General features: G+C 46.4%; 1 protein-coding gene across 3 annotated transcripts; it reads right to left on the reverse strand.

The window, feature by feature from the left end:
* Positions 1–8,283: 8,283 nt before the first annotated feature.
* On the reverse strand, positions 8,284–22,786 carry ZNF281 (zinc finger protein 281). Of its 3 annotated transcripts, XR_008715143.1 has the most exons (4): positions 22,631–22,786; positions 11,539–11,687; positions 8,765–8,908; positions 8,284–8,581 (listed from the first exon to the last, which is right to left on the reverse strand). XR_008715143.1 is itself a non-coding variant. In XM_055583169.1 (2 exons), exon 2 carries the CDS (start codon positions 22,468–22,470, stop codon positions 19,849–19,851), a length of 2,622 nt encoding a protein of 873 aa, XP_055439144.1. In that variant the 5' UTR covers positions 22,471–22,484; positions 22,631–22,753; the 3' UTR covers positions 17,730–19,848. The 3 variants fall into 3 exon arrangements, 2 of the variants coding, with proteins under 2 accessions (XP_055439144.1, XP_055439143.1); XM_055583169.1 differs by lacking the exons at positions 8,284–8,581; positions 8,765–8,908; positions 11,539–11,687 and adding an exon at positions 17,730–22,484 and having other exon boundaries at positions 22,631–22,753; XM_055583168.1 differs by lacking the exons at positions 8,284–8,581; positions 8,765–8,908; positions 11,539–11,687 and adding an exon at positions 17,730–22,488 and having other exon boundaries at positions 22,631–22,753.
* Between the last annotated feature and the right edge of the window lie 217 nt (positions 22,787–23,003).

Here is a 23,003-nt window from a genome sequence, read left to right on the forward strand (position 1 = left end):
AGAAAGACCCGAACAGTTCAAAGTGCTCTCAAATTTAAGGTATGGCCTACATTCCTACAAGTGTATATATTTTTTAAAATTAATGTATTAAAACCTGCAAGATTCCAGCTATAGCATCGCCTCCAAGTCTATTCAACTTACCAAGTAAGTATAAAGGTCCTGTCCCGCTTCTCATTATCACGGCTATAGTGAGCATAACCCAATCCACTAACTCGACAGTGAATCTGTAGAAACCCAAGATTTCTTCTTTTTGCCCTAACCGAGTGACTTTAGGGTACTCTAATTTTTCATTATGTCTGGATTCTCAGGAAAGGATGTTACCTAACGGGACCTTTTCTTAGAATGGGAGCTCCGACGTCAGCCTAACTTCACTCTGTTCTGGTGCCACTGAGCACAGTGCACTCACCCTGCCTTCCCTGAGCTGTGGACTGAAAGAAGGAAAAAAGCGTTTAGGGGGCGATACGGGCATCGCACCTGACTAAGCGCATCACTCCAGCTAAAAAAGATTTTTTTTTTTTTTTGGCCACACAGCTTGTGGGTTTAGCTCCCTGACCAGGGACTGAACCTGGGCCACCCCAGTGAAAACCCCAAATCCTAACCACCGGACTGTATAGATGTATGGATGTGAGAGCTGGACCATAAAGAAAGCTGAGCACAAAAGTGATGCTTTTGAACTGTGGTGTTGGAGAAGACTCTTGAGAGTCCCTTGGACTGAAAGGAGATCCAACCAGTCCATCCTAAAGGAGATCAGTCCTGAATGTTCATTGGAAGGACTGATGCCGAAGCTGAAGCTCCAATACTTTGGCCACATGATGTGAAGAGCCAACTCACTGGAAAAGACCCTGATGCTGGGACAGATTGAAGGCAGGAGGAGAAGGGGATGACAGAGGATGAGATGGTCGGATGGCATCACCGACTCCATGGACATGAGTTTGAGTAAGCTCCGGGAGTTGGTGACGGATGGGGAAGCCTGGCGTGCTGCAATCCATGGGGTTGCAAAGAATCAGACACGACTGAGCGATTGAACTGAACTGAACCAGTGGACTGAGGGAATTCCCAAACATAACTTTAAATTGCATGCGTAGTATACATTCTACTGCAGGTTTTGTCCTTTATGCTTTACCTCTTCCATGTTGCCAGATACTTCACATTTATACTTTTCAGTGGTGAATATTTCATGACAAATCCCATGATTTTTTCTTTTTAATGCTCCTTCTGTGGGACACGAGGTATGATTTATGTGTAGGGAGATCATCAAAAGGAACACTACACGCATCTGTCAGATTCTAAAGCAAATTCCTGGACTGAGGGATCCAATCACATTTCAACCCAGACTTCAGCTTTGTTCTCAGAAGCATGAGTAATCTGGGTGTTCCTCGAAATGCAGAATGAGTATAAAAACACTATGGTTTTTGTTTATGTCAAGAAAAGCAGTGGAGAAACAGGAAAGGGGTGAGCCGTATGCAGTGGCTGGTCCACCCAGCCGGGCATTTCTGGGGAGTCGAGGCGCTCTGGGACGGCTTACGAGCTACGCCCCCGGGACACCTTCACTTTCCTTAGCGCCATTCTGCAGTAATTATTCATAAAACTATCCAGTATACCTTCTCTTCGGAAACCGGCTTCAGAGGTGCTGGCCGTACCCCCTGACGGCCGGGACATTACCACCCTCATCCCTGCGGCCCCGGGCTCTGCCGTACACGTGCCGACCCGCTCCGCTTCCTGAATGCTAACAACACTGAAGGAGGTCTGAACTCACCACACACGTGTAAGTCAGACACAATCCTTGCTTTTGCACTCAGCGAGTCTTTACTTACCTACTGATCTGTTCTTTGACAGATCTCTTAGTCAGAACACATTTCAAAGAATGTCAGGAGGTGAGCCCTCCGGGAAGGTCAAGTTCAGATCCTTCCCCTCCCTGAGGTCTAGCCATATTCAACTTGATGGAGCCTGCCCCGCCCAGCCCGATACCCTGACACACGGCCACACTCCTTGCTGAATGTTTGGTATGTTTCTGTTCCCTAAAGGACCAATCTCTACACAGGAATATTAAAAATAAATTTAACTGGAAGAAATAAAGTAAGAAACAGCCGTGGTGCGCATCACAAATAGCTCCCTTTGAAGGAGGTGGAGGAAGGGAGTCACGGCCTGAGACGACCGGACTACCATCCCGGAGGAAACACCGGGCCGTGAACGCCTCTCCCCAAGAGACGGGCGAGCCAAACACGGCTCATCGCGGGACCCACACAGCGACCCGGGGTGATCAGGGAGCCAGCGCTCGGGGAGAGCGGGAAAGAAAGCCCAACAGAGGAGCTGACACGACAAACAGAAAGCTTTGTCCAGTTGCTTCACGGTTCGTGGCTTCTGGTTACTACAAGTAGGTCGGTAGTGGAATTCAGCATAAACCATCTTTAAAAGAGTGCACTGAGATTCCCTAGGAAGGTTTCTAACGCAAGAGCTCTTGGGGATTTAAGCAAACTTTACACTTTTCTCCAGTCAGTGGATGACTCCACCCAGTTACACATCACCGAGTTCGGGGTCACCTGTCTCCAGCCACTCAGCATGTTCCGCATACGCGATACCCCCCGTGGCTCTGGGTAACTCGTGCATGCTGACAGCGTGTGAAAAATAAAACGAAGGTGGCGCTGCAGCTCCAGCGAGGACGGAAACTAGAGCAGGGCTCCAGCCACGTCGCACAAGCGTGTTAGAGAACGTAACACACCACCTCTACTACAGACAGACGCTGCACTCAAGTACGAGTTTCCATCACGTTCTTTAATATTCATGTGGTTAGAGAGGAAACCCATTCAATATCACGCGACAACCCTAAATGGGAAAAGAATCTGAAAAAGAATAGATACGTGTGCATGGAGGGCTGGATCACACTGCTCTACACCTGAAGTAACACAACATTGTGAATCAAATGTGCTCCATACAAATAAAACATTTAAAAAAGACAAACTTAAAAAAAAGAGAGAGAGAAAACCATGTTGGTTCACTCTCTTTAATAATTTTTTTTTCCTTCAAAAAGGTACAGGATTCATTGCCATACACAGAGTCATCCTACAACTATTCTAGAATTTAGAAAAACTCTGAAGATAGCCTAAGCACCCTGTAATATGTTGTCTCTGTGCGTCTCAGAGGAACGAGCACACACGTCTGAAAAAGACCAGAAGTTGCTGGGTTAGCATATTAACAAAGATCTACCAACAATCACAAAGGTGAATTTATATTCCACACTAGCTCCAGATGGAACAAATACTATTCCAACTAAATCGTGAGGGTTAAGTTTAAAGAAACTTTATATTAGCTTATTTTTAAGCAGATAGTAATATTCCAACTAGAGCGACCATGTAGCAGTTTCTCTGTAACTTAAGGTCGAAGCTGCTTCTGTTTCTGACAACAACAAAGCCTTTAGGAGGCTTTGGCCACTTCCTTTCTGTTGTCTTTTGCAGAGCTTGAATCTCTACATGTACATGTATCGATGTAGACAAATTAGAATGCACAAGTACACACAGACTTGGGGAGAAAACCACCCACAATCCCATCACCCAGACATAACACAGCCAGCCCTTCCAGGCTTTTCTCTATGTGCTCGTTCTTAGAAAAAGAAAAAGGAATGGTCCTATACTTTATTTTACAGCTCCTTGCTTCTTTTTTTAAGAAACTGAATCAATATCGAGCATTCTCCCATTTCTATGAAACCACTTTTTTAAGCATTGAGCGGCTTACGGGATCTCAGTTCCTTGACCAGGGATTGAACCCAGGTCACGGCAGTGAAAGCGCAGAATCCCAACCCGAAGGCCAACAGGAACTCCTCCCAAAAGCCCTTTTAATGAGCGCACTCTAGAAATAGAGAGGGCTGGTCAGCTTGTCTGCACATCTAGAATGCTTCCACCTCCCACTTACAGACCGTGCTGGGATGAGCATCACTGTTACATCCACAGTGCTCCCACAGAACTCACCCCAGGATGGTAAATGGTAGTTCAAATGCTCTATGAATATTTTAAGACTTTTGACATAATTGACCTCCAGCAAAATTATACTAATTTAAACAACTGGCTGTATGGGAAAGTTTAGTCCATTTCAAAGGGATGGGACATTAACGGTGTGTTTAACTTGCATGATGTCTTAAATCAAAACGCAGGAAAAACCCATTAACAAAAAATGCCAATAAACCTTCAAAATAATCATGAAAATGCAGAGGAAAAGGACTGAATTTCCCCTTAATCAAAATGGCAACACTTCTCAGAAAGAACTATCTGGAGTTGGTGAGACCGGGCATAACCTGGGCACTTTCCGACAGTGAAGCTGAGAGAGCACGCGCACACGTTTCTGGAGGCGAACTTAGCGGTATCAGAACCTTGAGAATTTTCCAACTCTAACCTATACTTACAGACTCAGTGCAGTAATCAGAGAGAGGCACAAACAACTAGACACAAAGGCATTCACAGCTTTATATATTTCATCATCACAACAGTGAAAAATTATCAACAAGCAGTAACAGGGAAGCAACAAACCAGATTTTTAAAAATACACAGAAAAACCATAAAAAGGACAAAAACTACACAGGCCTAGGGAAAACTGAAAGGAAATATGACAAAATGTTAATTAAAAAGTTTTCTAAATGTTGAATGCTTTTTTTTTTTTGTATCTTCCTACTTCTTAGCAATGAACATTTGTTATCTTGATAACCAGAAAAAGCAAAAGAAACGTATATATAAACTTTTTTCTTTTGGTAAGGTAAAAATGCTCCCAAATCCCCTTTCTGTTCTAGAGTTTTATCTTCTGCATCTTGGCTCATTCTGTTAATGGACTCTGTGCACCTACAGGGTTATAACTTAAAATATGTTTGCTTCTAAATGCTGTCCTATGATCTCTAGAGGGCTCATGAAAGTATTTAAAATTTGTTTTTCTTTAGGATGAGATGATTTATATGAGCTTTTAACAGCATAGTAACTTAGCAATTAAGGCCCACCTATGGCACGTGTAGCAATAAAAGGTGTTTTCCTTGCATAAGGACAATGAAGTGTGACAGAAGGCTGGATACAAGGAAGAGAATTGGTTACTTATTCTCCAGCTCTCTGCCCTGTGCAGCAGACATCTGGAAACAGAGCAAGGAAAGGGGATTGGTAAGAGGCCTTTGGGGTTATTTGTTCATTCGTTAGAAACACTCAGAAGCTGCCCTGAGATGTTGGCGTAAAACCTAGAGTCGCAAACGCCCGTTCCTCTCCCTCATTCCCCCTAAGGGATAAGATCCAGGCAGACACATAAGACAACTCCATCATTCAGGGAAGGCATGCTCCTCACTTTCCAGAACACATTTTTCAAGTTATCAGTTTGGTTTTAGTGGGTCCCCTCCAGCACCTTTTAAAGGATGAAATAAAATATATCAGAGGGCAATAACAAAGATGTGTGTGTGTGCACACTGAGTCGTGCCCAACTCTTTGTGACCCTGTGGACTGTTGCCCGCCAGGCTCCTCGGTCCATGAGATTCACCAGTCAAGAATACTGGAGTAGGTGCCATTTCCTCCTCCAGGGCATCTTCCTGACCCAGGGATCGAAGCCAGGTCTGCATTGCAGGCAGATTCTTTCCCACTGAGCCACCTGGGAAGCCCAATACTGAAGACATGTTGCATGAAAACTGTATCTGCTATCTGATTTGTATTAGGTGATGGACGGTGCCATCACGGGGAGAGTTTGAAGGCTTCTTCTAATGTAGTGAAGAAACAGTGAAACCAACATTCTCCCCCACCCCTCATCAGATTGAAACCCCAAATCAAGTATTCCTGGAAAGTATGAAAAAGTAACGTGGGGCAGAAGGATCCCGTAGTTATGCCCTAACCTAACCTGAACCCCAAACCACAGAAGTGTTGGCAGCGCGGCCACACGGAGCCCGGGTCTGTTTGTTGACGCTTGGTTCCCCTGTGACACCGTAATTACACAGCCTGCGTTGCTGCAAACCCCAGGCTCTCTGCGCCCTACTCCTGGCCAGACTGCTCCTTCAAAGCCTCCCTTTGTGAACTGGATGCACAGCCCAGATGAAACTCTCCAACCCAACCTCCTGCGTTCACTGCAACCTCTCTCCCCGCGGCCTTTCAAGAGGAGGCTTTTCTCCACTCACTTAACACTCACAGGGCACCTGCCACAGGCCCGGCCCAAGGCAGGGACAGAGTGACCGGCAGGGCCCGTCAGCCTGTGCTGGGCTCCCGCAGGGACATACACCTGCCTGCTGTGGGGTAGGGGCAGACTCTGAGAGAGGCGACCACCGCGGGCCGAGGGCCCTGCAGGAAGTTTGGGGTTTACCTTAGCCGAGGAGCAACACTGAGTCCTTCTAGAGGAGACAGACTGCACGGTGGCAAAACGGAGGCTGGGAGGAGAGGAAGGCAGTTAGTGGAGAGACCAAGGGACTCTTCTTGGGGCGACTGAGAACCCAGCCACCTGCTGAAACGGGGAGAATTCGGAAGGATCGGGTTTGGGGGCTGGGGAGGTCTCACCCTTCTACTTTCTAAAAGCTTTCTGAAAGCTCCCCTCCTGAAAGGCTGTTTTGGGCCCCAGGGCGTGTGGCTCCGGCCCTGCCCACGTGTCTTCTGGTGGACGTCTCCCAAGCATCTACAGGCCCCAAAGGGAATGCTCTAGAAAGGGCTCCTCTCCTCGCCAAGTCCTGCGATGCTCCTGGAAACCCTCTGGATCCGAGGGGCCGCCACCCATGCCCTCGCCCCCCCGAGTTCCTAACACCCCGCTCGGCACCGTCCGACCGGCCCCCACAGCAAGGTCGGTCTCTGGACTAAACCCCGCTGCCTTGGCCTCCACCTCCCGTTCCATCCCACCCACACCCATGGCTCTCCTGTCCCAGGGCTCTCTCCTCTCCCTGCCCGTCTGACATCCTTCCCCACGGCAGTTCCGTCCTGCCGCCTGGCCAGGGGGTGCCACCTGCCCCGCAGTCGCGGCGGTGCCCAGGCCTGGCCTCCTTTCCTCGAGGCCATGCTGCCTGCCTGACGTCCCGGCCCCTCTCCCGGAAACTCCCAATCCCCCCTCATCACTCCAGGCTGCTGCCCTCTGTCACTTGACTCTAACTAAGGTCAAGAGGAAGGGCCACGTCTGAGTCTTAGCTTCTCCATCAGCTAGTGGAGCCTGGCACGCAGTCCGACTGTTACAGGTGATACCCTATCTTGAACACGGACATAATGAAAGGGAAGTGATTCTTGAGTTGAAGAGTGACGTCATCATTTTAGCTCTTTCACCAACTTCACCTAGTCTGTTACGTTTGACTGGAAACACCGCCCACCATGAAAGGGACGTAAAACTGGCTTCTCACCTGCGGGGACTGGCTTCACGCGCATCCACTTTTGCTCCCCTTGCAACCAGGGCCGTAAATCTGCAGCATCCCTGGCTGGTTAGGATCCACTTGGCAGCACAGAATACTGAAGCATCGACTTGTTAGAAACGTTAAGCTATGTTTCCCTTTTTTGGGCAATTTTTAAATAAAAAGCTAATATTGAAAATCATTAAAAGTGTGTGGCATTAAACCTGCTAGAAAAGATTGATGTCTGTGTTATCAGCATGTTAAAGTGGGAAGTCTCAAAAGTGAGGCCAACCTGTTACACGTAACTATGATATTACTATTCATCTTATACAGGTATCTTAAGCAATTTGTTTTGCTAGAAATTCTGAACTGTCCTAGTCAAATTAAATCCTTAAGCAATAAAAAGTATGAGCTGCCTCTTAATGAGATAATGATGACAAGGTGCTGGTTTGCATTGAGAAGCACCTATATCCTCCAAGATGAGGTGTTTTATGCCTGACATCCACTCATGTGGAATACTGAAGTCAGACCCCAAATACTAGCAACAAGTTTTGTTTTCCTTTCTACTATTTGTGGGGAAAGATTGAGTGGGAGAGCTGACTATATAATGAGAAGTCCCAGAAAAACCAGTCATCAGATTATCATCACAAGCAGTAAAAAACCACGTGACATTTTTGTTTTTAAAAATATTCTCTATCTTCAGTTTCCCAGTTCATCCTCTAAGCAAGTCTTAAACAGCTTCAGAAAGATTCAATAGACGATAAATAAAAAAATACAGTTAATGTATAATAAACACTAGTTTCTACTCTTGACTATGTCATTTTCTATTTTCTAAATTAGTTATTCTAAAAACAAACTGCATGGTATTATAAACAACGCTGATACCATTATACAACTCCCATTTCTAAGAAAATTTTATTTTCTCTTATCTACTTATTAGTATTTATTAAGAATGCTGTGATGAATAACAAGAAGACAAATTTCTCTATAAATTGTTATATTTGGGGGAAACAAAATGCAGAAGGTGGTCATAATTATACTAAATTTCCTTTATATTCATCATGCCAATGGAAACCACAAAAATAATCCAACATTGTAGAGACAAAACAATTTACTTTCTCATGTTCTAAAATGTCCTTTCCTCAAAAAACCTTTTCCAGTGTACAAACTGCAACGTTAGCACTATCCGCTACACACACTGTGAACTGCCGAAACACAGCTGAGCACAGCGGCACCAACACCGCCGCGGGCTGGGATCACAACAGGGATGGGCAGAGTCTGCAAGAAAGAAAGGGTGAGAACAGAAACCTTCACTCCCATACATCCACTCAGCACACTTCTGCCAAGTCAACCTCTTTCAAGTAAGGCCACAGGCCTTACCTGTCACAGAGCAATTTCCTGTCCCCGCTCTGACAGTCACAGCAGTCCCGAGACCCAGGCAGGCACCCATTTTATACTTACGGGGAGAAGGCATCCAGAACAGCTTAGCAGAGGCTCGAAGCCCTGCTGCCAGGAGCTGCTCAAAGAACTCACGCCTCTGGGACCTGTGGCTTGAGCTCTGTCTGTCCATTTCCTGGAAGCCTGGCACCAGCTGGGCAGGGAGCCCTGTGGAAGGTGGAGGGGGTCTGGGTTGGGCCACACTCACACGCTCTGCCCTTTCCACCGTCTCTGTTCACTAGTAAGATGAGGGGATTATGATCCTGCCTTCCAGGCTTGTCGGGAGAACTAAATGAGGCAAAGTATGCCTGCTCTTGTACAAAGTAGGTGTTCAGTAATTGGTAACGGCCCACCACCACAAAAGCCAGCGGAACCTCGGGAACGGGGTTCTTCACCCAGTTCAGGACATGTGCTTGGGGTGCCAGGGCACACATCACTAGGGCTCCTGGGGGTTCACGCAGCTCCAAAATCAGACATTCGGGCCTATGGAGCACAGTTCCAGGTCACCTGTAATAACCTGCTCCTCCCAAGATGACAGGCCCCCTCCCTGCTCCATGCATGTCCAGAACTGCTGCTGATCTGAAGCAGTGATTTGCATGCCACACGTGAAGGGGTTATCAGATAACACACACAGCTGAAGGCTGGTCTTTAAGGGACATTTCCTTTTTAAAGAGAAGAGAGTCTTGGAACAAAAGGGAGATTAGTTATCTCTTCCTTCACTAGTTTGTGTTTTGATGCTTTCAGTATAAACACGAAATTAATATAAATAAGGAATTTTAGCTAACTACAAATAGATTTATTCTCATTAAAGAAACTAGGCTGATCCCAAACTCTGAATATCACATAATAATCCTAAACCCATCACCATGGTGAGCCAGAAATTGTCCAGCATGCACCAGAATCGTTCTAGTGCTGAGTCAAATCTCCAGATGCCTCTAATACTCCATCAGCGATTTTAATTTAAAATTTAAGAAGCAGGAAGTTCCTTCAATTAACTAGTATCACTGTCAGATAAAACAATGAGAGTAACTGGCTTTCAAACAAGCTTAAAAATGAAATCACTGCATCAGGCAGGCCCAAGGAGGCTTTTGAGCAAAGCTTCTGGGTAAAAATCACCCCGGCTTTGACCACACACAGCCCTGTACGCATCTCTTACACAGAGATTGGTCAGGTCATCTACATATTCCAGGAGCTCCCCTGGCCTGCTCCCTGGTCACCTCAATAGAGGCAGCCTGAGAGACACCTTCTGTGCTGGGAAACCTTTGCTGTGGGGGATGTCCAGGGACATCTCTGGTCTCTTTCCACAAGACGCCAGGAGCAGACAGCCTGGCTCCAAGCTGTGACAACCACACCTGTCTCCAGAAACCCCCCATCATCCCCCAGAGGGCAGTAACAGCTCCGGGCTGGGAACCACTCCTCTCCTGTCTCTCCTTGGGCATCGCAGTGCATGGGGCGCGGCCTGGCAGGTTAAGGAAGGTCATCAGCTCCAGCCCCTGGGCTGGAGCTCTGTGCGCCGCTTCACAGACAGGAAACTCAGGTTCAGGACGATGAAGTCACTTCACTCCCATCCAACGCAGAGCCTCACTGCTAAGTCACATCCAGCTGTAAAGTTTTCTATCTGGACCTTTCCATAAGGCCAGAAGACCCCTGATGAGAGAAGGCACAGCGCGGCGGGGTAGAGTTCCAAACAAAACAAGCCCCGCCAGACTTAGAATCACCAAGGGGTTTCACCACTTCTACCCAACGTGCGGCCTCCCCCGGGTCTCTATTCCTCACCAGGGATGTGGAAACGTCGGGCCCGCCCCCAGCACAAGGCACGCGTGCTGACACCCAGGTGTGTCATCCCCGCGGTCTTACACCCCCAAGCGGGACAGCAGCCCCTGCGGGCCTTCCTCCCCCAGGGTCCCCTCCCGCCTCCCACACCCCCGCCAGGCCTCCGACTCCCTGCAAGCACACACCCCAGCCCGCAGCCTGCGACGCGCCTGGCCGCCCCACTCCCCTACTGGGGTGCAGGGCACTCAACTCGGTCCTTCATCTCGAACCACCCAGAGCACTGCCTGGCACCCAGGTGTGTGACTGGTGGATGGACTCTTGAAGCCTAAGCCCGTGACTGTAGCTACGGTGGCGGCGGATGCCACCTGTGCCACGGGCACCGAGTCACATGCTGCACCTCCACAGCCAGCACAAAGTTACGTGTCGACTCGGTTCAATTTATTTAAAAGGTGAACAGAGGAAAACCAGAGAAATTCAAATTAAGGACCTGCAGGATCGGGGTGGTTTGATTGTCCCATCGAAGGGAAGCCAAGGAGAAAGTGTGGGAGCCTCGGTGGAAGTCTTAGGACAGCGCTCCGCAGACATCCCGGAGGCTCTGGCTCAGCTGCATCTTCGACTCGCAGGCCCGGGGGGGCAGGGCTGAGACGCTGCGGGTCTCACGTGCCCAGGTGATGCCCACGGCGCAGGTCCACTTTGCATAGCCTGCCCCGGGACAACCAGACAGGGCACCTGGGCAGGGTCTTAAACAACGTTGCTCCGAGAGGAGACTCAGGGCCACAGAAAACTAACTCGAGTGACCTGCCCATGGAAAGCACACTCGTGTGTAACTCTGTACCGCCTGCCTTTCAGCTTCAAAGGCCGAGGAGGTGCACCGAGAGCCTGCGCATCCCAGACTAAACAATCCCAGGTTTACACAACATCTTGTCCACAATGTGATGACCATCTATATACATTTTGGTCTTGTTTGGGCAGTAATATACTGGAATCTGTAATATTTAAAAATAGTAAGCTTAATTCCTGATTACCACACAATAAATACTGATGATGAATGTGTCTCTTCAGTGAGGGACAGTCGCTGAATGCTGCAGTGATGCTTCAGCACCACCTATGGAGCAGGGGACACGGCAGGCCCGAGGGAGGCGGCTGTCCTCAGTCCGAGGTGGCAACAATGTACCTGGGACCAAAATTGAGAGCCACTGAGCATCACCGTCTCCAACTCACAAAAGCAGGTTTGCCTCTGAGAGCCTCTGTAACAGAACGCTCCCTTTAGTTCTATTACAAAAGGCAACTTTAAGTAAGCAATGAGCAACTATCAAAATGTCTTTAAAAAAAATTACTAATTTAAAATCAAGTGATGCTATATTTCTAACAGAAAAAAATGACTAAAACTTGTATTATTTATGGATTAATAAGTTTCAGCTAACCAAGACGTTTGATAGAAAAAAAATGACAGGAAAATCACAGAATTTTTAAGATACCCACTTCCAAAGTGCAAACCGAGTTTATGATTTCTTGGTTCTAATCAAATACCCAAGTGATTATTTCTAAAAGATAATTCGCTTCACATGTTACTCTCTTCGGTGTTTAACTTTTACCTTCCAACAGATATTTCTAGAAATGCACTGCAATTTTATCAAGTGAAAACTTTCAGTTTTCTTCAAAAAAAGATCTTTAACTCACATTTTACCATCAGCCTGACTGGTGCCACCCAACACCTGCGGGTCCCCTGAAAGGTCTCAAGTGGATGTTCTTGAAACACAGGCAGAAACCGTACATGAACAAAGAATTTCAAACACAGGTGAAGCTCAATTTTCTAGGCATGTTGATCAGAAATGGGTTTTTTCCAAAGCCCAAGTCAAGCTGGGTTCAGGTAGGCAGTGGTTGCTCCCTCTTGACAGGCTAAACTTTCTTCCCCTGTCTTCAGAATCTCAAGAGCTCTGAATATATTAATCTTATTTATTGCTGAGCTACGTACCCACCATCTGTTCTTGCTGGTATTTCATCAGAAAATTCTTTCTTTAAGGAATATATTCAGCCCTAGTAATTTGTGTCCTGAATATTTTGTTACAAAACATACAGTACATGGTGGGCAAGGAGTACTGAGGATAAATTTGAGTACCTAAATAACTGTTTACACCTGGCTTTTAAACAAAATCATTAACTGAAACATGAAAGAAAATTCTACAAATATTTTAGATTTCTTTTCTCACATTCAGTTGCCAAGATTCCAACTGGTATTTCAGTACTGAACATTTTTAACGAACAGTACTTTCAGGCCATTCAAAATGTTTTTGTATTTTAGTTCCAGATGGAGTACTGGTTCAGCTGGGTGGACTGACTGAATATAATCCAGAGGGATCACTGCTTGTTAAATTATAAAACACGCACACAACCTGTCCTCCTTTTCACACGTCACTTACGCTAGCATCATCGGCAAGAATACTATCATGCCATTAATAGTCCTCTGCTCTTCTTGCCAAACGCCAATTTCAGAGGTTTAGTAAAACCCAGAGTGAACAAAATGAAAGGCTGTGATTTTCTTATTCATTCTATCTGTCTTCTATAGAAAATTTCCCCCCATCTTATTTTGTCTCCACCGTGCACGCCTGTGTCTCCCCGGCAGGAACCCACAGGAACCCACATCAGCTTGGCACCGCTGCCCGTCTTCCCAAGCTGTCTCACTCAGCCCTTCAGGGCCCTTCAACGATACAACCAGAGGAAACACCCTTTAATACCAACCTCCCGGATCCCTCTTCCCTCTACATTGCAGTCCTTCCTTCCTTTTCAAAGACGAATCTGCCACAACAGTTCTAATACTCTGAACATGTTACACTCTGTTCAACGTTTATAGGTTTTTTATATTCACATAAATCCTTACGTTTATGTGAATATAAAATAGGTTTTTTATATTCACATAAATCCTCAGAGTAAACTATGTTAAATCTAGTCATAGCCTGATTATTTTCCTTACTAATTAAGCAATTTAAAACGTTAGCTAGAAATGGGCTCAGATTTTTTTCTAAACCTTAAAAGATCAGCTAAATTACCAACACCTCTAAGAAAAACACAGCTAACTATTCCAAATGTGACTAAGAGTATAGAAACACCTACAATATCTTAGTGGACTTCATTAAAAACAAGCTAAATGTCTATAACTTCTGCAGGACTGTCTCCCGAATCCAGAGGAATAAAATTCCACAGTAACTTACCTCACAAACACAACCCTTAACAGTATTAACCCGATTTAAAGATGTTCACTGAAGGTCTACTTATAGCAAAAGTGGAAAGTAGTGCAAGATCAAGGTTTTTTTAATGTAATCACTAACAGGCACTTTTATTGTTTGGGCCCCTAAGTAAGAGAGGGCACCTTCAGAAAGGATTTTTCCAGTCCTGCTCTCAAGGTCAAGGCTGTCTACCAGAGTCCCAGAAGGATACCCATTTACAGCTCTCACCACCCTCCATAAAGAAGGAACTCTCAAATGTTTGCACTTGGCTTTCTTGTAGGAAGAGCCTAGTTTATGCACAACCAAACATAAAACAGTTATATTGCTGATCCTGTCACTCAGTTTTGCAATCCACTCCTTAAAGAAAAAAAAAAAAAAAACAATCTAAAGTATCACTTTCAGACTTAAAAAATCTGCATCCCCAAAATCAAAACTTGAGCTCCCAACTAAAATTAACTTTCCAATAGATAATGCTTTAAAACAAGATTCTTATTCAAATTAGAAAGAACGGATGAGCCATCACAAGTTAAAATTAAACATTTTGCAATGCAAACCTTAAAAAATAATTATTAATTAGGGAGTTCCCAACTTTTTACAATCACACTTTCCCACTGTTATAACCAAGTACGCCTTTATATACTGTACTTGTCATTTTTTCTTTCTTCTGTGGGTTGGGAAGGGCAACTCAAGAGCTTTTGTCAATTCCTAAATTCTGTGCATATTCACTTCATCGCATGTTAACAGTAATTTTGACTAATCGTTTTGATGAGAAAGTCACTTAAAATTCTCACCAACCAATGGAAGCTATGTGATTTTGAGTTACTAAAGCAAAGATAACAATATATAAACACAAAGATTAGCCATCTTTTTCCTAGTTGGGAATGTAAACAGAAGTTCACCACGGTTGTCTGTTATTTATTAATTGCTCCACAATGAACTACAGTTCATACCAAAGTACCCAAGGAAGTCTAAACTGAAAAATCACAAAAGAACTGCGTTTTCCCATCACAGAGCTCCTTTACCCTCTGATCACTTACCCTCCAGGACCCCCGCCAGTACTGGGCTGTTTTACACTCCCCACTTCCCCTTCAAATCCTGTTCCCTCTGGCCTCCACTCTAAGACATCCCTACCTCTCTCCCTGAACGCACCACCTCTGCCCGCTTCTCCAAAACAGGCAGCACATTTTCCCCTGTGGAGTATAAGGTCCAAATCATTACATTTTTTTGTGGCTATTCATCTACATTTCCCAAGAAGATACCTATTTCAACACAAAACATGCTTTATTTACAAGGCTTTTATCTTGCACAGTGTATTTCAACCCAGCTAGTCACTCAGGCTACCTGAGGTACAGGCTTCGTGTTATTAAAAACTCCCAATTATTCCTTCCACACAAACAGGCCGTGGGCTTTCATTTTGGCCAATACACTTATGCAGGAAGCTACTTCCGCGCAAGTGAAGAACCACAGTAGTTGACTGTAGTTATTATGCGCTGTTAACACATTTCTGTTGATGGAAAAGACTGAACTATTGTCTAGCCTAGCATCTCGATAGTACTTATTATCAGATGAGAAACTGCAAAGAATTATCTATTCATTATTTGACCAGCTTACCATAAAACTCTATAGCTTTATGTAACCTGAATGTAATCCATAAATGCTAACAGATAAAAGAAATTTTAATATTGAAAACCACTGTTCCATGCTTTTTGTTCCATGCTTTTTAAGTATTGCCTATGTTATTTATACAACAAAAGTTCAATGTTTAAACAGCCTTCTAAAGAAAGGACCCTTAACCTGAATTTTTTTTTACCATTACCAGGTTTTGGTAGGGGGCAGTTCTTGTGAGCCTATATGATGGGCTTGTAAATTTTCATGTGCAAATATATTTCTGCTAATGCAGGGGGCGGGGAGATATCCACTCTATAATGAGCTGCCCAGAGTCCATGACCCTAGAAATGCAGTGCAACTCTTCCCAAAGGTTCACAAAGAATTCAAATAGAATCTGCTTAAGTTACATTCACACAGTCAATACTTTTTGAAAAAGGAAGAGAGGTAAAAACAAAGCAGAAATAATCTGAAAAATGCATGCCCTCTTTACGGTAACGATCTCTTTTAAAACTATATAATCTCAGAGAATTTGGGGGCTTTTGTAGATCTTTTTTTTTTGATCAAGGGTTAAGGACATAAGAATTCCCAGATGCTGTCTTCATGCTAATATGCATTTTAAGGAATAAATTATTAAGGAGACAGAGAAATAACAAGTGGAAACTGAAACAACACCGTTGCTCAAAATCTATCAGAAACCGTCTATCGCACTTAGAAGGCACAGCAGGCTGGAGGAGCCCCTCAGACCTGTCCTCGTGAACACCAGACGGCCAACATCCGTGGGCCAGAGCCGCGCCGCCTCCCGCGACAACGCGAGGCTGGCAGCAGAGCGCTGGCGGAGGAGCCTCGCGTCACATCCCAGGACGAGCTCCTGTCGTCGCGTCTCAGAGCACAGAGACCGTGGCACTGTGAAACGGCAGTCTTCAGGCGCAGCTCACTAAAAATGGAGCTCTTTAGTCCAGCAGTCAATTCTTTTCTGAGGGAAATTCTCCAGTTCAGCAAGAACTTAGGAATTCGGAAGCTAAGAACTGTGTGGCCTCAGGAGGCTGGACTGCTCAAACTCACAAAGTTCAGGCTTGAATGCTACTAATGACAAGTGACTGCAAAACCAGACACCAGAGGTGAACCCAAAGTTACGCCTCGCTCATCTGATGAGTGTAAGACAGAAAAACTATCTGAGGTAGAAATATTTGTAAACTGCAATTTTTACAAAAACGTGTACAGATTTTTCCCCCACATTTTTTTTGTTTTCATTATTGAATAAGATTACCTTACAAATCACTAACAGGCAACTGCCAAATTATGGTAGACCTTATCTTGAATTCACAGCAGCGAAGTCCAAATTCAAAGCATATTTCCCTACTTCATACCCTAATATGTGAGGAGTAAAACCTAAATTTTAAAATTATCATATTCAGATACAGATATTCCATGCAAAGGATGAAGAGGGGGGAGGGTCAGTAGATGAACAAAATTAATGCTAAGGTTAATTAATGTTAAGGTTAATCTAGAACAGAGAAATAAGTCACCGGTGCAGAAGACATCACGAGTTGGATTTTAACGCAGCATCAGTGAGATTTCACTTAGTGCTCTTGTTCAAGAAAATGACCAAATCTAGGGAATAATCTTGGCAAAGAAAAAACAAATTTACTTTCCCTAATTAAATGGCTCCATGAGTAGATAGCCTCTCTACAGAGAAATCCACGTTTACACTTAACATGAATGTATCATTTCTCTACATAGTATGATATACGAAAAAAGCAAAGCCTCAAAGACCTAGTCTACCCCCTAAATTTCAAAGCATAATTTTTCTCACAGATTTTACACACACATACAATTCTTCCCCTTTACCTTTAAAACTTAACATACATACTAACTTTCAAACCTTTTCTGCATCCTCAGTATTTACATGTCTTGGCTCTCTCCCTCTAATATCTATACTCACAACTTCTTGAAACGAAACACTGTTAAACTATGATTTAAAAATGTTTTCTTCCCTACTAAAAATGCTCAGGGCCACCTTTGTATCATACTGTTCTTTTATTACAATCTTCTGGGGTTAAAAAGGATGCACCTAGAACCCAGAGATACTGGAATCTGATTTAAAATGAAACTTCAGTAAGTAATCTCTCTGGAATAATATTTGGGATGGCTAACCGCATTTCCATGTTCTAACTTCCATACTATTAAGTTTCTATTGTTGCATACGCCTCAATTTGAAGAAAATATTCAACCAATTTTCAAGTAAAATAAAACCTAGAAACATGAAACACTCAAGTTAAAAACACAGACATAAAATTCCAGTCCCTAAACTGCAGGTTGTATTACTGACATAAGTATTTTATGAAAGGTATTTAAAATAAAAACCTGAAAAATGTGACTGGATATTAAGTGATATCTCCTTTCTTCGATTTTGTGATTAACAGGTCTTTTATTGGTAGTAAACTAGAGCAAACAATCAGAATAGTACATATGCAGTATTCAGTACACACAATAAAAGTTAAAGGAATTCAAAACCTGTATAAAACAAAACACTGGAGAAAAAAATCATACAGCTCAAGAGATACAGTGGGAAAGGTCCTCTCCATCCTGATTGCAGCTTGTACTCTGCGCCCAACAGGACTGACAGCACTTACCAAGATAACACAGACTTTTAGTGCTGAGTGTATTTAAGAGGATTAAACACATTTTCTAAGAATCTTGCAATGACAAATAAGTGACCCTTTCGCTGGTAAAGCAGACCTTTAAAAGAGGAAAGTGGGGATAGGAAATTAACTATTTTGTAACCATTTTAAATAATTTCTCATTTTCCAAACACTGCTTTCATAACAGAAGTGTTTTACACTTGCACAATATTAATTACTTTATTATACATGGAAGCCTGTGTTAGGCTCATTACACAATAAGACTGCAAACAGCCAGTGGTACTTTTCTGACGTCAGAAGAGTACATAAGACTGAAACATCACGAAAAGTACATAAAAAACTCATCAGCATAAACATCAAAGTACATTAAAAATATAATCAGGAAAAAAATACAATTGCTAAAAAGTGGTTTAGAGCAGAGCCACTGTCTACCAGTGGCCTCAAATGGCAATTAGCGTTCAAAGCAAGTGTGGATGACTTTACAGGACCCTTCTACAATACTGACTAACGCACCCTTTTAACACGTACATTACACAGGCTGCAATTTCACAAAGAGGTGCTGATGTCCTTCCTTACTAAAGGAGATACTCTTAACCCTCACACTGGCTCTGTCACCGGTTGGAATTACCACCTTATTAATATCCACAGCTCCGAGTATGTGGGGCTTTATTATACATGGACATCTGTGTGGGCTGTTTTTTAAAAAGGGAGAGGGGGATGTTTGACCTATTATTTGCTGTTTGGATGCCATAAGGCATACGAAATGCAAGACGAATCATGCATTGGAATGTGAATCATTCTAGAATTAAAACTGTTCAGACAGGGAGAAGAGGGAACCAGGAAGGCCTAGAACTCTTGAGAGAGGACAGGGTAAGAACCAAAATAACAAACTCCCCCAGAGTGTGGGTGACATGTAATAACAGAGACAGAGAACAATGTTTTTAGGCCATGTATAAATACCACACACCCCAAACCTCAAAGAATTATGTAATTCCAACTTGGGTTCTAATACTGGAACCAACCAACCACGTGGGTCTTAACACTGTGCCCATCAGCTCTGGATGGAGTCACAGCCTTCTTACAGCTGGGATAAGGAGAGGGTGCTTTTTCTTTTCCTTCTCTTATTAAAGCTATCATTCCAGGCTTTGATCAAAGATCCAAGAATATTTGTTCTACCAGGCTGGAATGAATGTGGTTTGGAAGATCAGAGTACATTTAAAAGCTGCAACAAAATATAGGTAGCCAACATCTCAGAATTTTGGATCAGCCCAGATGGAGACAGCAAATTGAAATGTTTTCGATCCCTTAAATGATGAAACGTGTATCACATCAGCCCAGATAGAGCAATCTGAAATGTTTTCGATCCCTTACTTATGTGATGAAATGTATTATCATACTATCTGTAAATTGGATATTCCATTACAGTGATAACGTACAGAATTCCCATGCGTTATTACACTTTCCTGAGAGTAAAGCAATTAGAATAACCTTAATCCTAGCAACAAAGTTTTTTTTTTGTGGTTTTTTGTTTTGTTTTGTTTTTTTGTATGATTTTTTTTTTTTTTTTTTTTTTTGCATTTAAAACTTTTGGGCTATTCCCTGACAATCTATACATGTAAATTTGATTGCTAAACATTGTCACTTCGAATGTCAAACTATTTTAATCTATTGATTTTGATTAAAAATCATAATACAAACAGAGCTAAAATCACGCTAACAAAATAAACTAAATATGAAAAGTTGCATTGAAAGGGCATTACATTATTCTTAATAGGATCGTGTAGAAACATTCCAATGGCAGTGTTCTCAAAATAAAACAAAATTACATTAGAAGACCTCCAGCCTGGTCACTCCTGGGACCTTACCTGTAACTCTGGCTGGTGGGGGTCTTTACTCTGGTACTACATGGCTCACTAACATCAGACATCATGTTTGTATACCCTGAGAAATCTGACACTGAAGTCCTTGCTCTATGGTCCACTTCTCCATTAGAGTTAGTGATAAAGGTCATTGGCACCCTGCTGCCCGACTTGAACTGAGAACCAAACGCTTGTGCGAAGTTCTCGATCTGGTACGTTGTTCTAGGCTCTACGTCTTTCTGAGGATCTATCTGGCTAGCTAACTCCTGAGATGGAATCTGAAAGCTTGCTGAGGACTCTAAGTTTTTCTGCTGTTCCTTCTGGCTAGTCAGTTTCTGAGATGAAGACTGGAAGGCTGACGACGTCTCTAAATTCTTCTGAGAATCTATCAGGTCGTCCAGCTCCTGGGAAGGTGTCAACTGCTGATGTGTGGCATCCAAAGCGGATAAATAAAGACCTGGCTGAGACCCAAACAACATCCCAAAAGGAGGCTTTGGCAATGAAGATGGCAACACTGAGGTAACAGACTGGCCGAAACCACACTCCAAAGGAGATGTAGTGTATATCTGTTTTTCTGGGAATAAAGTGTGGTTGTGGAGAGGTGAAGACAGGCTGACAAACTGGAAACCGTGTCCCAGAGTAAAACCTGCATTCGTGGATTTTTCAAAAGCCTGTTGGAGGTATTTGGAGTATTCTTGCAACATGCTCGCCTTGTCATTTGAAGGAGTTTGGGTGCCGGGGCTCAAATTTTCCTCTTGAACCAGTTCCGAGTGTTCTCCTGAGGTGTGCAGATCCACTCGTGGCTCCGCTATGCTGAAGGGGTCCTCCTTCTGGCTCTCCGACTTGTTGGAGTACTGATCCAAAATACTCTGTAAAACCTCGTCAGGAATTCCTGACTTGTCATGACAAGACTTAATCTCCGCGTTCAGGGCGGAGGAGTCAATAAGGGACAACGGGGCCTCACTGTCCAGAACACCGACGCCCGCGGACTGAATGACGGACTGCTGGGACACCATGTGTCCCACGTTCACGGAAAAGGCACTGTTGCTGCTGGCGGTTGGTAGGTATCTTCTTTTCTTTGAGAACTGCATGGCATCATCGTAATTACTGCTTATCTGACCTTGTTTGCCACCTGTACTCTGGAGGAGACTAATGGTCTCCACGCTACTGTTTGACACGATGCCAAGGGAGCCGCTGGGTTTCCCGGACAAGGACTTCTGCCCAACCAGGTCTGGTAACGGTGACACAAAATTCAGGTAGCTTTTATCGGTGCTCTTCCTGCTTCCTTTCTTGAAGATCAGTTTTGGCACCCTCTTCTGGAGCTCGTCTATGTCAGGGCCAACGATGCCTCCACTGGAAGGCACGGCCGGCATTTCTACGGAGTAACTCTGCGCGTTTATACTGGCGGACAGGTGGGATTCATTCGCTTTCCCCGTCTTGGGCTCCTTGCTCTCAACCGCGAGGCTCTTGGACTTCGCTTTTCTCCTCGAAGAACTGGTATTTCCCTGAGACAACACAGCCAGGTTACCCACGCCGCTGTGGCTGCCGGAGGACCCAGGTTCCGCGCTGGGCGCCCCCTTGCCCAGGGCCTCCCCGCACGTGCGCCTGTGCTTCAGCAGCCGGTCGGTCCTGGAGAAGTACTGCTGGCAAGTGTCGCATCTGTATGGCTTTTCTCCGCTGTGCGTGCGCTTGTGCCTCTCCATGTGGTACTTCTGGATGAACTTCATGCTGCACTGGTCGCAGCCGAAGGGCTTCTCGCGGCTATGGATCTTCTCGTGCCGCTGCAGCAGGTACTTCTGGATGAAGCCCATGCTGCACTGGCCGCACTGGAAGGGCCGCTCGCCCGTGTGGATGAGGACGTGCCGGCGCAGGTGGTAGGAGCTGCGGAACGCGGCGCTGCAGTGGTCGCAGACGTGGGGCTTCTGGCTCGGGGACAGCACGGAGCCCTCCCCGTCCCCCGCCGGCGGCGGCTTGGAAGAGGCGCCCGGCTTCCTCTTGGCTTTGATTCCCTGAGATTCTGGCTTTGGCCTCTTGGCCTTCTTGACGCTTGCGTCCGGCTTGGACTCCTCGGGGCCGCGGGGGTCGTCAGTCCGGCCGAGCAGCACGTCGCGCGGGTGCGGGTGCTGGTGCGGGGCGGGCGGCGGCGGGTGCAGGGCGCTCAGGTCCTGGATGACGCCCGCGCCGCCCCCGTCCCCGCCGCCCAGCCCCGGCGCCCGCTCGTCGGCCCCCGCGAACAGCCCCCCGTAGTGGGGGTGGGGGGCGCCCGGCGGCTCGTCGGGGTCGGCCGGCTTCTCCTGCTTGATGCTGACCAGCGACTGCAGGAAGCCCCAGGGGGTCCTCTGCGCCGGGAAGGCCGCGCCGGGCGCCGCCGGCTCCTTCTTGAAAGTCACGTCCGGGGCGGGCGCCGGGGGGGGCTCGGCGGCCGGGGCCGCGGCCGGGGCGGCGGCCAGCACGCACTGCGGGGGAGGGGCGGCCGCGCCCGCCGGCCGCGCGAAGCTGGCGACCGGGGGCAGCCGGTGGTTGAACATCACCATGCCCGGCGGGAAGCTAGGCTCCATCTCCGCCCGCCCGCCGCTGCCCGCGCCGCCGCCGCCGCCGCTCAGGAACGCGCTGCCGACTTTCATGCCCCGGAGCAGGCCTGGCTGAGGAGAGGAGAGAGGAGTGGGCCGGCCGCCGGCCGCGGCGCCCCCGCCCGCCCGCCGCCGCCACCCGCGCCCCCGGCCCGCGCCCGCCCTCCCGCCGCCGCCGCCGCCGCCGCCGCCCGCGCCCGCGCCCCGCACTTACGGGTCCCGCCGCCGCCGCCGCCGCCGCCGCCGCCGCCTCCGGTTAATAAAAATAACGCCGTCCTCTCCACAATGGAATTAAAAGCCTGCGCGGCACTGCGCAGCCGCGGCGCGGAGCCTGCCGGGAGCTCGGCGACCCGGCCCGAGGGCCGCGGCGCCGGCCAACGCGCCTGCGCGGCGGCTTCCGCCCGGCCGCCTGTCAATCACGCGGGCGGTTGGGCGGAGGGAGCCCCCCGGGAGGGGAGGCCCGGGGCGGCCCGGTGCGATTGGTGGGGACCCGCGGGCCGGGCGGGCTGCGGGCTGTGCGGCTGCGCGGCGGCGGCGGAAGGCCGGAGGGACGCGAGGCTGCGCGCGGCGGGGTCGGCCTCTCCTGT

The sequence above is a fragment of the Bubalus kerabau genome, chromosome 5 (assembly GCF_029407905.1).
Source record: "Bubalus kerabau isolate K-KA32 ecotype Philippines breed swamp buffalo chromosome 5, PCC_UOA_SB_1v2, whole genome shotgun sequence".
In the NCBI taxonomy this organism is placed as follows: domain Eukaryota; kingdom Metazoa; phylum Chordata; class Mammalia; order Artiodactyla; family Bovidae; genus Bubalus; species Bubalus kerabau.